This window comes from Rattus rattus, chromosome 1 (assembly GCF_011064425.1).
Source record: "Rattus rattus isolate New Zealand chromosome 1, Rrattus_CSIRO_v1, whole genome shotgun sequence".
In the NCBI taxonomy this organism is placed as follows: domain Eukaryota; kingdom Metazoa; phylum Chordata; class Mammalia; order Rodentia; family Muridae; genus Rattus; species Rattus rattus.
The window spans coordinates 15,076,879-15,095,446 of NC_046154.1; the positions used below are offsets into that span (position 1 = coordinate 15,076,879).

The 18,568-nt window shown below is 47.5% G+C and overlaps 1 protein-coding gene across 1 annotated transcript in view; it reads left to right on the top strand.

The window, feature by feature from the left end:
* Positions 1 to 15,620: 15,620 nt before the first annotated feature.
* Positions 15,621 to 18,568, top strand: part of Kazn (kazrin, periplakin interacting protein) — a 979,201-nt gene continuing 976,253 nt past the window's right edge. Inside the window, exon 1 of the mRNA XM_032895070.1 lies at positions 15,621 to 15,780. Within this exon, the coding sequence (XP_032750961.1) occupies positions 15,690 to 15,780 (91 nt within the window). The 5' untranslated portion in view covers positions 15,621 to 15,689. The remainder of the gene's footprint in view (positions 15,781 to 18,568) is intronic.

An 18,568-nucleotide genomic window follows, 5' to 3' on the forward strand; every position in this document is an offset into this window, starting at 1 on the left:
AATGACATTAAATGTCGATGGTGAGCTCAGTTACAGATTTAAAAACACATGACTATGTCATTTGTCTTCATGTTCAGTTGCTTGGCAGCTCCTTCAATTTTGTGTCCCTGGCAGGTGCCTTGGCTTGCCTCACCCTGTAACAGTGGTTCTCAAAGCTGTAACCCTTTAAGATAGTTCCTCGTGTTGTGCTGACCCCCAACCATAAAATTATTTTGTTGCTACTTCATAACTGAAGTTTTACTACTGTTATGAATCGTAATGTAAATATCTGATGTGCGGATCCCAAAGGGGTCGAGATCCACGGGTTGAGAATCGCTCTCCTAAAAGACCCTGGTTCTCAACTCTTAGATCAAAGCCTGACTTTAAAGGTCCGTGGAGTAGAGATGGCTTGCTCAGGCACGGATGCCAGAGCTGTCTTCTGTGAGGCTGCGGGGTCAAAATCCGAGCTGAGAAACAGAAGGCATTAACTCGGAGTCCAGAGAATGGGTAGAAGCATGGCGGGGGAACCACAAGTGCTAACGTGCCATGCTTGGGGTAGGCAAACGAGAGCATGGAGGGCACTGGGTCACCTGAGTCTTTAGTTAACACTTGTTAAAGTCACAACCGAGCTCCGGAACCTCCTGCCTTTAACCAGCGGCCCAGCATCACAGCACATACTCAGATTTATAACCCCGAGAGAATCAACTGGAGCAGAGAGAGGTGTTGGTTTGTGTTGGTCACGATGGCAAAACATGCCCCAAGTGTCTTCTGCCCAGGAGTAGCCATTTGGCACGCAGTAGATAGTAAGGTAGGGAAAAGCACGAAAGGTCACGGGGGGCGCATAAAAGATGCATCCAGCACCGGTTTCTATTTCAGGGCTAACAGCATTAGCTGCTGTGTAGAAAGTAAAGCTGCTCAATTACCCTTTAATAATACGCCTGGCAGCACAGCCCGGATCCCAGAGGATCCCGGCTTACGTTTGGAAGCTTCTGTAGAGTCAAGTTCCTGGTCCCAGAATCCCTTGCGACCTTCCCTCCCAGTCTATCTAGAGCAGCCTTAGATTATGCCCACACAGCTATATTAAGACCTATATACGGATCCAAGACACTCCACGGTACTTTCTAGTTAGCTAGCTTGTTCTGAGGACCTACTGTGTCCACCTCCGCAGCACTGAGATTACACCACACTCACCTGGTATTTATGTGGCTGCTGGGGGAGGAACTGAGTTAGAACCCTAGAACTCAAGTAAAAACAAACAAAAGTAAAACCAAAGATGTGTTTCTAGGGAGGCCCAGAGAGGCAGATCTCTGGGACTCCCTGGCCAAACTAGCCCAGGCCAATGAAAGAGGGTCTCAAAAATGACCCCTCCCTCACAAACAGCACAAAAAGCCTCAAAGTAGACAGATCCTATAGAACAATACCCAACAATGGTGGAGAGGAGAAGAGGGGAGAGGAAGGGGAGGGAAAGGAAGGGGAGGAAAAGGTAGGGGAGGGGAGGAAAGGACAGACAGAAACGTACACAAGCAGGGGGTGGAGGGGGGAAGGGGGAGGGAGAGGAGGAGGGGAGGGGGGAAGGGAGGGGAGAGAGGAAGAGAAGAGAAGAGAAGAGAAGAGAAGAGAAGAGAAGAGAAGAGAAGAGGATATGAGTTTTGGTTAAAGTTTTGTAATTGTAACAAGGAGACACAGACAGGGACTAAGGCAGAGTGCCTATGCCCAGAAAACATCACAGGCATCCATGGTCCACCCCAGAGCCTCACGATTCTCTCTCCATCTTTTATCAATGTGAGCACTATTCTGATCCCTAGAGCCGCGACTCCACGGAATTCAAACGGCTTGAGCTCCGTGGAGTTGCACATGTATTTGACTTGGTTTTATTTCTCAGCTGCCCTTGCCGTCTGCCAATTTCATCCTGATTCTCTTCCATCGTATGAATATCCTCATCCACTTTGTTCTGCTGTGGTTGAAAGTTTGGGTTATTTGCGGCTTGAGGCTGCCATGAATAATGAATGGTTCCGGGAATGTTCTGCTGATGTTCTCCAGCTCTCTTTTGAACATACCTAGGAGACTTGCTAGGCAGTCTAGTTTCATTATGTTGCTGTGATAAAACACTGACTAAAAGCAGCTTGGGGGAAAAGCTTACGAACTCATGACTGACAGAAGCCAAGGCAGGAGTTGAAACAGAAAACATGGAGGAAGACTATTGCTGACTTGCTCAAAGCTCATGCCCAGCTAACTTTCTTATAAGCCCAGGACCACCTGCCTAGGGAATTATGCCACCTACAGTGGGCTTGTCCTGCCTACATCGATTAATTACCAGGACAATTCTCACCCATGCATCAATCTGACCTGGGCAAGTTCTTTTTTAAGACTCCCTTCTCAGGCAACTCTGGACTGTATCAGGTTGACAGTTAAAGCTCACTAGGACACAGTCACAGAGTAGAGGATGCTCAACTCTACAATGAGATGCCATACAGTTAAAGGGTCCTGTTGTTGTGTCCTTCCACCACCCACATATGAGAGCTCCTGTTGTATTGTACCTTTGTAAACATCCAATGATGTCGATCTCAAATGCTGGCAATGATGTGAATATATAATCAGAGTTCATCGATAAGCTAATTTGCTTTCCTTACAAATGTTGACAGAGAGTGTCTATCCATACTGTCCGTTTTAAATACCATGTGTTAGTCAGCTTACCACCACCATATTAAGATACCCAAGATAGTAAATTATTTATCAGGAGAGTGCTTTTATTCTGGCTTGTGGCTTTAGAGGTGCCTTTGTGATTGGTTAGACGCGTTGTGAGGTGTCATGTCTCGAGAGGAGAGATTGGTGGTAGAACAAAACTGCTCAGCTTGTAGCTAGTTTGCAAAGAGGAGAGAGAGAGGAAGAAACCCAGGTCCCACAGTCTCCTTTATGGTCACAATGCCAATGACTCCAAGACCTTATATAAGGCTACCTCTTAAAAGTTCTCATCACCACCTAGTAGAACCAAGCTGGGGAAAGAGCCTTTAACACAGCCCTGGAGACCATCTCAGAACCAAATATAGCAAAACATAGCTTTGTTCTGCAAAGTGCCTGTCCAGATTCCTCCCTTATGCTTTAGATGAGTTATTTGTCTTACTGATCAGAAGGAATTCTTTTTATAATAAGAGTATGCCTCTGTCCTAGTTTGCATTAACTGTGGACTTGACACAGCCTAGAGTCATTGACGGAGACAGTGTCAGTTGAGGGATTGTCCAGATTGGCCTGTGAGATTGTCTGTGAGGAATTCCCTTCATCATTGTAGGAGGGCTAAGCCCACCATAGGTTACACCATACCCTAGAAAAGTGAGGTAGCTGAGCCCGAGAGAGCTAGAAAACAGCTTTCCCACATGATTCCTACATCCAGGTTCCCGCTCTGAGTTCCTGACTCTGGCTTCCATCAGTGATGAACCATGTTAGAGAGGGGGTTCTAAGACAAATAAACCCCTTCTTTCCCTAGTTGCTTTTGGTCAGAGTGTTCTATTACAGCACCAGAAAGGAAACTAGGAGAGCATCTTTTCTTGGTATAAGGTGTTTCAGATCTCATCCCTTCACCAAGGGACAGCATCAGGAGAGTGTGAACACACACTGCAGGGTGAAGGGTGGTGTATGCATTTCTATGCTGGGTGCACTAGCCAGCGCATACACACTTGGAGGCTAGAGATTCAAACAGGGTGTCTTTCCTCACTTCTCCTTCCTTGTCTTTGTTTTTGAGACAAGGTTTCTTTGAACCTGGAGCTCACCAGTAACTAGATTGGCAGGGCAGTGAACTAGGAGAGGTCCCTATTTCTGCTTGCGTGGGGCTGAAGCTCCAGATATCACCATGCTTGTTTTTGTTTGTTTGTTTTTGGGTGCTGGGGATTTAAACTCAGTTTCACATGCTTGCACATTAAGCTTTTTACCCACTGAGCACCTCTCTAGCCCCAGACGATGTTCTTAACTTTGATGTCTGATGAGTCAGTCTCTGATGGGTCAGTGCTTTTCGTGTAAGAAGCCATTGCCTACTCCACCATACCAACATTAATAAAACTGATCTCCGTCACTGCCAGATTTCACACAGGGATCCGTAAGCCACCCACTTTGACTGTTTTTGTCTGTGAGGGCAAAGAAGTCAGGTTTTGCACCTCTTCACAAGGATTTCCAATTGCTTGAGCAGCACGGAACATTCTGCACTGCTGGGGGTAGCATCTTTGTCACGATGTCATCAGCTTCCAGCCCCGTTTTGTCATTTTCCATTCGTGCCTCTTGGGACTGCGATCCACTGTGTTGTTGTTGGTGGGGTGTGGGTATGATGTGTATACCTCTGTGGGCATCTGCTTTTATGTGTAGGGCCTTCTCCTGGTACCACGGTTATAAGCATATGTGGCCATTACACCCAGGTCTTTGCATGGTTGCTTGGGATATGAACTCAGATCCTCATGTTTATATATCAGGTGTCTACCCACTAGGCCATCGTCCCAGGTGTAGTGATTTGAACAGGTATGACCCCCATAGACTCATGCGTTTGAATGCTTGACCCATAAGGAGTGACACTATTAGGAGGTATGACCTTGTTGGTGTTCCTATGGCTTTGTTGGAGGAAGTGCGTCACAGTGGGGGCGGGCTTTGAGGTCTCATATATGCTCAAGCCCTGCCCAGTTGTGTCTCTTAGTCTCTTCCTGCTGCCCGTGGATCAAGATGTAGAACTCTCAGCTCCCTCTCCAGCACCGTGTCTGCCTGCATGCCGCCATGTTTCCCACCATGATGGTAATGGGCTGACTCTCTGAGTTGTAAGCCGCCCCAATGAAATGTTTTCCTTTATAAGAGTTGAAGTGGTTGTGGTGTCTCTTCACGGGATAAAAACACTGACCAAGACACCAGTTTAGGGGCTTTCTATGCTAATGCTGACGTGTTTGTTTTTCCGTTTCAAGACTCAGATCTTACCTCTTCTACTTTCCCTTCATCGTACCCTCAGGGGAGGCTGTCGCTTTTATGATGTGCTTCTTAGGGAAACGCTTCCTTATGTTTAAAAGTTATCCTTGGAGTCCGAGGAGACTCAGAGGTTCAGAGGACCGGGGATTCAATTCCCGGCACCTACACAGTGGTTTTATATAACTCGAGTTCTAGAGGATCTGATACCTTCTTCTTGCCTCCAAAGGCATCATAGTGCCCAGACATACGGAGTAGGCAAAATACCTATATGTGTAAGAGTGAAATAAATCTATAAAAAGAAAATTGTCCTTTATTTCTTTGACACATTTTTGGAGGCCTGAACTAGTTTGGCACATGAAGAGTTTTTGTGCTATTCCTCATTTTCTTTGTAGGAGAGAAATATTGGTCACAAATAATCTATCTATGTCCCTTGGTCAGTTCTGCTCTATTTTTAGTATATTGTGTAGGTTTTAGTTCTTCCACTTTCTCCTTGCAATACATCCCTTTTTTGCTTCATATTTGGAGCTGGTTGGATTGACTTGTTTTATTATTGTGAAGGACACTTCGGGCTGCCTCAGCTGCTTTTTTTCTTCTGGATAGCAACAGACTCATCATTGGTTTCTAACTCCCTATCCCCTCCCCTCCCCTCCCCTCCCCCCTCCCCTCCCCTTTTCTCCCTCTCCTCTCCCTTTTCCCTGCTCTCTCCTCTTCCCTCCTCTCTCCATCCTTCCCTCTCCTCCCTCCATTTTCTCTCCTCTCCTACCCTTCCCCTCTTCTCCCTTCTCTTCTAACTCTCTCCCACCATATCCTATTGTTGGAGACAGGTCTAACTATGTACCCCATGATGGCTTCAAACTTTTGATCTTCTACTTCATAATGCTGTGCTAGGATGACAGTCACACCCTCCCAAACCTAACTCTACACCAGCTCCCCCTCCCATTTTATTTATTTAATGTAAGAGCACACTGTCACTGTCCTCAGACGCACCAGAAGAGGACATCTGATGCCATTGCAGATGGCTGTGAGCCACCATGTGGTTGCTGGGAATTGAACTCAAGACCTCTGGAAGAGCAGCCAGTGATCTTAACCGCTGAGTCATCTCTCCAGTCTGATTTTCTGACTTTTTAAAGATTACTTTCATACTAATTTTTTTCCTATTAGCATGGTCAGATTATAAATTTTAAAATAATCTTCAATGACCATTCAAGAGATTTAAGTACGCACATGACTTACCAAAGGCTTATATACATTTATACCTTGACGTGGACAATGAAAGGATCTTTAGACTATTTTAACTTTATTTACCTCTTCTAATGTCTAAACTATTTTGTTCTATATTATTTCTGTGTATGCTTAAAACACTACAGCACATTAATATACTAGCGTAGACTAGAATGTCAGTTATGATAGCCATAGTTTGTATAATCTATGAGTATACACACACACATACATATATATATTAATATTCTCTATATGTATTAGGAGGATACGCATGAGCCCTCACCTCTTTCTGTGGCTGTCAGATCTTTTATGGGGGTGTTGTTCAAGACTGTAGGCATACAGCCTCTCACCAACCCTCTGCTCTCGAGCACTGCTGGTTCCTAATGACACACCACTGAGGAAGTTTGCAGACAGCAAACTTTCACTCTTAGCATTTTGCTTGGCATCTTGCTACAAAGAAAACCACTTTCTTCCACCTTTCCACATTTGTATGAATTTGTTTGTTTATGTCTGTACGTGCGTGATGATTCACCACGTGTCCACTCATCCATCCATTCATGCGGGCTCTGCTGCCTTTAAGCCTAGCACTTGGCTCCATTTCATGACATCGCACTGGTGGTGATATGAAGAAATCGGAGCCTTCTTAAGGGCAGGAAGGCAAAATGATGACACTGTTGGAAAGTGGGCAGTTCCCCAAAAGACTAAACATAGAATTACCACATGACCCAGAAAGTCTATTCCTCAATACATACCCAAGGGAAATGAAAATAGATGCCAGCATCAAAAAAAAAAAAAAAAAAAAAAAAAAAAAAAAGATGTGCTTCCATACATTCATAGCAGCATAAATAAATAAATGATATGATATGATGTGATATAAATAACGTGACAGTCAGTAGATGGAAGCCATCCACAAGCCCAGCATCAGACACATGGAAAAGTAGAACGGGGTCTACACACACTGCCTTAGTCAGTGTTCTGTGCTGGGAAGAGACACCATGATGAAGGCGGCCCTTAAAGAGAGAAGCATTGAGTTGGGAGTTTGCTTACAATTTCAGAGGCCAAGTCTATCATCATCACGGCAGGATGCACAGCGACATCATGTGATCCTCAGGCAGCAAGCATGGGGGGGGCAGAGACATAGAGACATAGAGACATAGAGACACAGAGACACAGAGACAGACACGGAGACAGAAACACACACACACACACACAGATATAGACAGACAACTGACTCCCAGGGACACACCTCCTCCAAGGCCACACCTCCTCATCTTTCTAAGCAGGTCACTAACTGGAGGCTAAGCATGCAAATGTATGAGCCTTCGGGGGCCAATCTCATTCAAACCACCACGTGTATATATATAGATTAGTATTACTCATAAAGAAGAACTGGGTGTTTCTAGATGCCGCAAGGTGGGCAGACCTTGAGAACACTCAAGTGCTAAGTGTAGGAAGCCAAACAAAAGTTAGCATGTTACAGAATCCTGTTTGTGTGAAAAATCCAGGCCAGGGAAGTGAATAGATATGGAAAATGTGTTCTGAGGCTTGGAAGGAGATAGGCTGGGGGTGAGAACTGAGTATTCGTGTGTGTGTGTGTGTGTGTGTGTGTGTGTGGGTGTGTGTGTAAACCAACCACCTCAGGAGCCATCTACCTTGTGTGTCGGGACAGGTCTCTTTCTAGGATCCAGGGTTTGCTAATTGAGCTGTACTGGCTGGCCAGTGAGCTTCAGGGATCCGCCTGTCACCACCATCCACCTCGGATCACAAGAGCAGGCAGTCGTTGTGCCTGGAGTGTCACATGGGTGCTGGGGATTGAACTCAGGGCTTTATGTGGCAAGCGCTTTATGACTGAGACGTCTCCACGGTGTATTAATAATGCCGACTGTGTCACTGACTGTGCATATGCCAAGACCACAGAACTCTATGTACCTCAGATAGAAGAATGATACAGCCTATGAATTGTGTTGATAAAAAAAATGTAAGAGAACATTCATCACCGTGATTTTTCTAGACTAGTCATTAACTAGTCATTATTGTGCTAAGCCAGAGCACAACTTCTCAACGAGATAGGCAGTTGCTGATTGGAAAGCCATGCGGCACAGAGGTAAATTACCTACTCAGGGCTATGCGACTCGGCTGGGGAATCTTGGCAAAGCGCATATATTTTTCTAAACTTACATTTCCTCCTCTGGGAAGGGATGTGTGAACATCTGCTATCCAATGTGAATGTTCGGTACAGCACGGAACATACAGTACAGTGAGATACAGTACAGCGTAGTCAGTGCAATAGTTCATGCTGTGCGGCCGCCTCTCCCCAGTGGCTCACAATGCTCTGAAATGTGCTATATTCACGGTGACGTTTGCCTTTTTCATGAAGTATTATAAGGGCGAAAACTCAATTTGACTACAGTGTTTAAAAGAGGCCTTTGGGCTGTGGCTAGGATTGGACAAGGTCATGAGGGTGGAGTTCCCATGATGGAATACTAGTGACTCTGTAAGAGGAGAGAGACTGGAAAGACACATTGCCATGTGCGGGTCACTGGGAGAAAATGTTTAGGTGGGCCAGCTTAAGGAAAGGCCCATCTAGGCCCATGGTTTCAGAGGGTCTAGTCTATGATGAAATCACTATGGGCTGTGTGTGTGTGTGTGTGTGTGTGTGTGTGTGTGTGTGTGATGTTGAGATATTGGGGGGAGGGTTGGTCAGCTGACTCCATTGTGCTGGTGAAGCAGCGAACCATAAACTAGTGTAATAGAAAGAGATACTGATTTCCTGACAGCAAAAAAAGGAGAGAGAGAAAGAGAGAGAGAGAGAGAGAGAAGAGAGAGGGAGAGGGGAGAGAGAGAGAGGAGAGTGAGATATTAAAACATATATAGTGAGAGAGAGAGGAGAGGAGAGAGGGAGAGAGAGAGAGAGAGAGAGAGAGAGAGAGAGAGAGAGAGAGAGAGAAGAAGAGGGGAGAGGAGAGGAGAGGAGAGAGGGAGAGAGAGGGAGAAGAGAACAGAGGAAAGGAGAGGACAGAGGGAGAGAGAGAGAGAGAGAGAGAGAGAGAGAGAGAGAGAGAGAGAGAGAGGAGGAAGAGAGGGTGAATGGACTGAGAACAGGCTAATCTTTCAAAGGCACTCTCGCAGTGACCAACTTCCTGCAACTAGGTTCAACCTCCAAATGGGTCCTAGCCTGTCAATCAATGAACTCCACAGTAGGTGACCATTGAACATATTAACCAACCATATGAACCAATCAGCTCTCAACGACACCTTCTGCTGAGGGGCAGGCCTTCAATCTATGAGTGAGTGTTGGGGAGAGCAGGGTATATTTGATATCTGAACCTTAACACGATGGGATGCCCTGAACCTCCCAGGGATTCTGCAAGGAGGAAGGCTGTTACAGATCCAGCCTCCCCACCTTGAACTTCTAAGAGAACCATGAACCAAAATGAAACATCTTTTTATTTTAACCACACCCAGGCTGTGATGCTGTGTTATTATCCGCCATGAATCAACCAGACTGACGGAATACTCTTTGGCTATGAGGGATGAAATATCACGAAAGAGCTGGTTCTAATCTTGGGTCACACTACCGTATACATTACCCTTCCCCTTGCCTCTGTCCGGGCTGTAGTTGCTTCTCTGCACCTTCTGGGGATTGCGGGTGAAAGCGGCTGAGCTGCTGAACCTGACCTGACCTGTGGAATCAGTCCTTAAGTCTCAAGGGCGGCTGAATCTAAGCAAGGTCAAAAGAGCCTTTTGGGAAAAGTCCATTTAGAATCTATTGGGCTGAAAATGTTCTCAGGGGGAGCGTAGACATGTGGGTCTGCACACTGACTTGATCCAGGGGAAAATTCATCTCCTTCTAACAAGCCCTAAGTAGACCCTAAAACCTTTTCAGCATAGCACACTATTTTAAACTGGCCTTGGACAAAGGGCTTGATTGAGCCAAAATCGTCTCCACTAGCACAAGCCTCTCCCTTCTACAGGGGTAATTATCCCTTCCTTCTTAGCCAGCTCTGATGCTCTGTGGCTCCCAGGGCTACAAAAGGTGCTAGCCCTTGCCTGTGCTACAATAAGAAGACCTCCCAAGCCTGAGATGTATGTACTGTGTGGTACGCCTGTCCATCCGTATGCCCAATAGCTCCTTAGATTCATCAGAGACAGATAGAAAACATGCTGTCTCTCCTTTCTCTCCTCTCCTCACTTCACCATCTACTTGTACACAGAGTTGGGTATCAATTAGTTCTTTGATCAGTGTTCTAGCAAAGATGGAGCACGAGCCCTGTCCATTAGCCTATAACTTTCCTAATCGTGAGGCTACGATTAGGCCTGGGCTCTGAGAGGAAGTCTCTGCTTTCCTTTCTGAAGCTGTTTCTGACCCTGAGCATATCCTTGTAGGCATGAGCCGTGTTGCAAGCTGGATCCACAGGAAGGAGATCTCTGCTGCTCCAGTTGACTGACGCACAAGGCAAGAAGGTTCGATGGTGGAAATCTGACCTACAGGAAACCTGGACTTCTTAAACGTTGCTTACTGGGCTGGGGAATAGCTCAGTTGGTAAAGTGCTTGCTGTGTGGACACAGGACCTGTGTTTGATTTCCCAGAGTCCACGTAAAAGGCTGGGCATAATGGTATGGGTTAGTGATTCCTGTGCCAGGAAGGTGGAGATGGGGCAATGTTGGGGGCTCACTGGCCAGCTAGTGTAGGTGATGTGGTTTGAATGAGAAATGTCCCCCACCAGGGTCAAGTGTTTGAATTCTTAGTCCCAAGTTGGTAGAACCATTTGGGAAAGTTGGAGGTCGTTAAGGAGGAGGGGCCTTGACAGAAGTATGTCACTAGGGGTGGGCTTGGGGGTTTATAGCTGTTGGTATATACTTCTTGGTTTTTCTCTCTGCTTCCTGTGTGTAGATGGAATGTGACCGTTCAGCTTCCTGACTCACGTAGGTCTTGTGTTCAGCTGTCTTGCCTTCCCTTCTATGGTGGACTGTCTCCTCTCTGGCCCTGTAGGACCTTTCCCCCTAATTTGCATTTTATCAGGGTATTTTTCACAGCAACAGAAAGGGAATTAATACACCAATACATTCAATTAAAGAGTCAAATTCTGGGCCAATGAAGAGATCCTGTTTAAAAAAAAAAGAAAGAAAAACTAGTGGTATCTGAGTTACCTCCTTGCATAAACAAGCACACATGTACACACACATAAACACACATGTATACATACACATAAATGTTGGTGAGTAACTTTATTGGGAACCCATAGAACAGGGCAGAGAAACCACCCCACACCCACGGAGACAGACTACCTAATGATATTGAAGTCACAGTGGGGCAGGCTGGGTAGGGCCTCAGTCAATCACCACCTGCTGGGCGGCTTAGACAACAGTAAATGTTTCTCTCTATTCTGCCGACCAGAGAATGTGCTACCAGGGCCTGGTCCTGGTGCGGGTGTCCTTCTAAGGTGGCAGACTGTCACTCCTCCCTGTGTTCACTTGGTGGAGAGAGCAAAGGGGAATCTCTGACATCCTTTTTATAAGGACACTGACCCCATTCATGAGGGCCCCACCTTCAGATCTAACTAGCCTCCCCTCTAGTAGCCTAACAGTTGGGACTATGATTTCAATATAGAGCATTGTGGGTACAGGGCATTTGGTTCATTGCAGGGGAGAAAAAGATGGTTTGAAAGAAACTGGTCCTGGGCTGGAGAGATGGCTCAGCGGATAAGAGCGCTGACTGTGGGATGATGTCACAGGTGAGACAGGTACAAGATAGAAGGAGGCCTGTCATTGGACGAGAAGGAAGGATGGGCAGGAGAAAAGTTTGAAGGAATAGGAGGAGACTGGAATGGAAAGGAGGAAGAGACAGGAGGGACAGGGGAGGAGCGGAGGGACAACAATGGAGGTTGATGTTAAGATTCTGCTCTGTGTATTTACAGGTTGTTATGAATATTCTTAAGGGATGGATGTGTATTGGGCTTTGTATGTTTAGGTGGGCAATTATATCTTTTCAGTTGGGTCAAAGGTTATTGTGTTGTGTGTTCTTTTCTGTGACAGTTTGAGTGTAGGAAAGTGCGGTGGGTGGAGACAGTGGGCCACCGCCCTAGAGTTGGGAATGTGTTTCCGCCAAGATATCTAGCAGACATCTTGGGACACTGTGGTGCCAGACCTAGTGGGGATAAAAGACAACCATACCTTTTTTTAAATTTTTTTATATTTTTACAACAACACTGAGTGCTCTTCTAGACCTGAGTTCAATTCCCAGCAACCACATGGTGGCTCACAACCATCTGTAATAGGATCTGATGCCCTCTTCTGGTGTGTCTGAAGACAGCTGCAGTGTACTTGTATAAATAAAATAAAATAAATAAATCTTTAAAAAAAAAACTGGCCATAATACTGGGGGTAGTGGAAACTGCCACTGCGTAATATCAGATGTATAAGTGGGCCCCTCATAGACTAAAACCATGCATGTGCCTTAGTTTTGTTTCCTACTGCTGTGACAAAATTCCCTGGAGAAAGCAGCCTAGAGGGGGAAGGGTCTGTTCAGCTCACAATTCCAGGTTACGGTTCATCCTGGTAAGGAAGTCACAGTGGCAAGAAATTGAAGCATCTGGTCCCATCGGACTCACAGTCAAGTGCAGAGAGCAATGAATTAATGTATCCATGCCTAACTCAGCACCCCCCCTTTCAATTGTTCCCACTTCTTTGTATGTGTGCGCATGTGCACATGTCATTGTATGAATGGGACCAGAGGGCAACATGTGGGAGTTGGTTCTCTCCTTCCACCATGTAGCTCCCAGGAATTGAGCTGAGGTTGTCAGGCTTAGAGGCAAGTGCCCTTACCCACTGAGTTATCCAGATGGCCCCCTTTCTTCCACAGTTCAGGTTCTTCTGTCTAGGGAATGGTGCCACCCACAGTGGGCAGGTTCTTCAGTCTAGGGAATGGTGCCACCCACAGTGGGCAGGTCATCTCCTCTCTGTTAATATAATCAAGATAGTTCCCCACAGACATACCTACTGGTCAACCTGATATAGACAGTGCATTGGTCTATATCACTTCCCGGCTGTTTTCTAGGTTGTGTCAAGGTTAACCATCACAGCACAAGAGGTAAAAGTGTGTTAGAAGGAGGCTCACTTCATGACCCAGAGGTAAGGGAGCATGTCTTTGGCAAGATTAGTAAATAAGACTGGAAGTTCAAAACTCAGTGGGTCTGACCACGTTTGTTTCTAGTTAAAACATAGATATCAGTTGCAAAACTACAGGAGGATGACCTACGGTGAGAAGACCCCACCAAAGCCTAGGGATAAGTAAGTGTTTAATGTGTAGCAGTCAAAGGACACTCTTGTAATCAGGAAGAAAGACAGGAAACGGAACGGGACCAGTTCACAGGGCAAGAGCTTGAACAGGAGAAGGAAGCACCAGAGGCTACTACAGTTTCCAGGGACTACTAGGCATTTAATTAAGGAAGGATAAAGCAAAACAATGAATCCAACTGAAAGACACCTGTTAGATTTCCCAGCTTCCTCCTTGTTTTTTTTTTTTCTAAGAACAGTTACTGTCAAAGATGTGGAGGTGTGGTAATATTAATTTCACATGTTGTAACCACTACTCTTTACTCAGTACCATGGACAGGATCAGTCCAGTATAAACTGTGCAGACCCATGCATTCTGGCTTGTGCCACTTACCCTGGTGTAATTGGTCACAGTGCCTCCATTTATCCAACCAGACCATGTACGGCTTGATGACTTTGAATCCTAGGGAGCACCATGGTTACTCTGGCCTCTGGAGCAGGCTGTTTCCCCTCTGCCTTAGGGTGTTCTTCTCTTACCCAAAGTCAAGGCTTCCCCTGACCCCAATCTGGGGTTGTCTTGGAGCCTCTCCTTCACTGTCACAGAGAGTGATTCCTGTTGTCTAAGACTCCATGATGTAAAAGACAGGGAAAGAGGTGCTCAATCTTAACACCAGAAGACAAACTGGGCATGGTGGTGCAGGCCTTTAATCCATAGGCAGAGGCAGACGGACCTCTGTGAGTTCAAGCTAGCCTCATTTACATAGTGGAACCCCCCCACTCCCCCACCCCCGTCTCAAAAACAACCAACCCGGGGCTCCTTCCTGTCAGAAAGCCTGTGTGTCCCTAAAGGAGCTGCTATGTTTTCTCTGGTACCTTCAATCGGGAAGAGGCTTTAAACTTCTCTGGAGGAAAACACACGCTAGAGCTTGAGTGACTGCAGCTGGCAAATTGGAGTTCGTGCTTACAACCTCCAGGTGCCAGTGTCATTGTCTAACCAGGTGATTGCCAGCCCTGGAGCCCCAACCATGTTGGAGTTGACTCCCCGGAGAAAGCACTACCAGGAGAGTTAGAGTGGGTTGGGACAGCATCTTTAAAACCATTTTTGTCATTGGCAGATGCTATGTCAACTTTAAGACCCAGAGTCACTGGGGCAGTGGTTGTATCCTGTGGAAGCTATCCCCACTTTCCAGACTAACTGCCCATGTCCTTTGGAATAGTGGGTCTGAACATTCTCCTCCCAGCCCAGGGTTAGGGTGTCTAAGATACAGTCCTCGCTGTTTTCTCCCTGCAGGGAGAAACGGATGACACGTCTCTGGTCTCTGGTCTCCTCTCCTGGATCTGTAAATTCCATGGCCAGCAGTCTGGTGTCCCAGGTCTGATGCTTCCTTGGCTGTGGACATGAAGAGGTTACTCCAGCCTTGGAGCCTGCTGGGCTGAGTTAGCACTTCCCTTCCACATCCAGGAGCTCTCTCCAAGTAACAGCTCCCTTTGCATCACAGAGAGGGGATAGCAGAGCAGGCTAAGGGACACCGCTGCAGTAGGTCGCAGCAGGGGTTCTGTCAGCATGTGTCATCGCGTGGATTCCCACCGTCAGGTCAGGCGGCCGGGAACTGGAAGGCAAAGGCATTCAGAGGAGTGAAGGATGAGCCAGCGACGCCGGTGCCCCCGCAGCTGCAGAGCGCCCCGCTGGAACTGCTGCCGCCTCTACTGCTGTCGCTGCGCACGCCTCTTGCTGTCTCCCCTGGCTGTAGCGGCCCCTGAGACCCAGAAGCCAGACTGGAGCCACAGAGATCCAACCAGGACCCAGGAGCCACGGACTGCCGCCTGTGAGACCAGCTCCCCAGGGAGCCTGGGCAGCGCTTTGCTGGCTGCCGGTGCAGGGCTGGAGACCTCTCTAGCCAGTGTGGCCGAGGAGCAATCGGCTCTTCCCTAGTCACAGGAGCGGCCCATCCACATCCAGGCTTCTTTCTGGAGCAGAGGAAGTAACTCCTGTTGGGGCAGCTTAGATTGAGCTCTACCGCTAAGGCTTGTACACCCCACCCCCTTATTTGCAGAGCCTCCCGGTGTCATTTCTCACCTGACAGGTTTGAGAAAAGAAAAGAAAAGAAAAAAAAAACCCACAAGGACAGAGCAGACTGCAGAGCCTTGTAAACTTTGGAGGCGGGAACATTCTCTTGAAGAGGACAAGTAGCCCCAAATCTACCACTGTTCTTGCGCTAGTGGCAAAGCCTGTTGGTGGGACACCAGCCACAAGGCCAACCGCAAGGACCTACGAGACCGTCATGGAGTCCGTGTTGACAGCATCCAGTTCCCCCACAGGCCGGGTTACCTTCTCCCGTGTCTTCGGCCAACAGTGCCAGCTAATGGAAGCAGGTAGGATGTGGCCAGAGAGTGAGGAACAGAATCTTCCAGTAGTGGAGGTCTGTCAGTGTCGTCTCATCGTTATTCTGGGATGCGATGGTTGGTTATGTTTGTCACTCTAAATGATGAACTTTTTAGGCCTGACTCTGAGACTTGAAGCCACCACTGGGGCCTGATGATGTGTGTGTGTGTGTGTGTGTAGGGGGGAGAGGGAGTGGGTGTCTCTATTTGTCTTTTGTCATTGTTTTCTCTGACTAGCTGCTGGAGGAGGGAAACTATGCCAGGAGAGAGAAGGTAGACTGGTGAGCATGCCTGCCTCTGGGGATAGCTGACAGTCCTGGACTAGTTGCCTTTCTGTTCCTTGCCTCTCTGATCCTGGTCGTTGCTGCAGCCATGCCTGGAGGCACTGTTGGAGTTGTTTAGATGCTCACCATTGTATCTTCTCTGGCCCTTGGCTCTGGTAGGGGATCTCTCAGGCAAGGAAGGCAGCAACCTTTGCTCGTAGGTCTCATAGGTAGAAAAGTTGACATTGTTGCTGTCAGTCATCTTGCTGAGATGTGCGGTTGATTACAGACCAAAGTCAGGAAGGGGTGAATGACCCCATGTGAGTGGTCACTGGGAGAAAGCCCACCAGCGGTGCGTATGGTGCTGTGGGAATCAATTCAGAACTCCTAGCTTTGCTTCTCTGATATTTTTATTTATTGATTGAGTTCATTACTACTGAGGGAAGGACTGGGTTTGAAGTGTATTTTGCCTTGAGTCTCAGGAAGGTGTTGGGAAGACCACTGTCTTCAGAGTCTAGGGCCGTGTCACACAGGTGCTTTCATGGGAGTTGGGGGTCCCATGACCTTGAGAATGGTAGACCCTTCCTCATCGGTGGGCTCTATCATTCTAGGTACCAAACAAAATGACTGCACTCAGGCCTTCCTGGTCTGACCAAACCCAAGGCTCTGCGCTTTCAGGAGCATGGCAGGGAAGAGATTTCAATGTCCTGCTTGTTTCTAACACGGCACGCACAGGGAGGCAACCTGTGTACCGTGGGTTTGAGTCCTGGCTTCGCTTGTGTAAGTTATAAGTTGCCTGTTTTCACACAGGCTCTCGAGCCTCTCTGTGCCTCAGTCAGCTCACCTGTGGAGTGGGGGATGCCAGGCACCATTACACGGGCCACGGTGGACACTTCTGTGTAGCTTGTGTGGACTTCTGGTCTTGCAGCGAAGGGCGCAGTGGACTCTGTGAGGAAAAAAAAATCCAGGAGCACAGAACATACCTGTCTGCCTTACAGATTGATTCTGGTTTATCCAGAGATTAAGAATCTCCCACTCCTCCGTCTGTCTGTGGAATAGTCTATTTAGAAAGGTGACTTCCACCCCAGGAGGGCCAAGAATTGCCCTGCTTCTCTGAGGTTGCTGGGGCAAGGCAGATTGCATTTCTAAAGCGCTTGGGTCCCCTGGGGCTTTATCCTCCTTCCTTTTCAGGCACCCTGACCTAAATCAGGCCACGAAACCCTCAATCTCCTTTGTAAAAAGAAAAACACCAAAAAAACCCAAAAAACAAAACACCAAACATCCTTTATGTCCAGAGGCCACTGCAGGACGGGATGACAAGGGCCAGCTAGTCTCTAGGGAGGACTCTCCCTGAAAGAACACAAGGAGGAATCATTAGCCTGCATTCAGGGAGCACACTAAATTAGGAGGTGGAGGGAATGAGGGGAAAGCTGGCCTGTCTCCAGACAGCCATTGGTAGCTGGTCAGTATCATAAAGGAGATCTTAAATGTATGTTGGAATGATTTGCAGACTCCAGAGCTCTGCAGCTGGGTTAATCATGGCTGTTCCCCAGGGAACAGCATCTGTCAGCCCTGTGTGTTCTTGAGGTGTTCCCTGTGTGCCCTCCGTGCTGCCAAGACCTGCAGGATCTACGGGGTGAGGTATGGCCCCCTTGCTCTGGGATGCTGGTCTGGCTGGCTGTAAATGCAAATTATCTTGAGGAAACGAGACACCATGATTTCTCAACTACACTACTTTCCTGGTCCCCGTCCTTCCATTTTATGAAAACTACTTGAAAGAGAGACAGAGACAGAGACAGACAGACAGACAGACAGAGAGAGAGAGAGAGAGAGAGAGAGAGAGAGAGAGAGAGAGAGAGAGAATTTGGTGCCATGTTTAACTCCTGTGGCTTGAACCTCACCGTTTTTGTTTTGACAGTTATTTCTAACTCCTGACGCACAGGGTTTTTAATTTCCTATTTTCTATGTCAACTTCAAACAGCAGTGAGAGGGTGGCTGGTGTGGCAAACGAAGGCTCCATCCTTCCTGCCTGATGCCTCCAAGTGGGAGCCGTCGGTGCACTATCCAGCCTCATTCTTCTTTCTGGCTTCTCTTCAACACTGTGCTAAGGATGCTGGGAAGTCCGATGGGACGGACAGCGGAGGCTCCAGCAAGTGTGTCCTTGGCTTCGGTGTAGCGGAGCAGTGTTCCATCGTATCTGTCTCTTCACTGGCCTGAGAAGTGTGTGCCCAGACGTGCTTCTGACTCAGTGTTTCGCTGAGGACTCTTGACGTTTGTGTGTGTGTGTGTGTGTGTGTGTGTGTGTGTGTGTGTGTCTGTGTCTGTCTGTCTATCTGTCTGTGTCTGTGGGTCTCTCTTTCTCTGTGTTTCTGTCTGTGGGTGTATCTCTCTCTCCCTCTCCTTCTCGCCCCCCTCCCCGTGTGTGTGTGTGTGTATGTGTGTGTGTGTGTTTATGTGTGCATGTAGAGGCCAGTTGCCAACCTTGGCTGTCATTCCTGAGAGATCAACTACCTTGT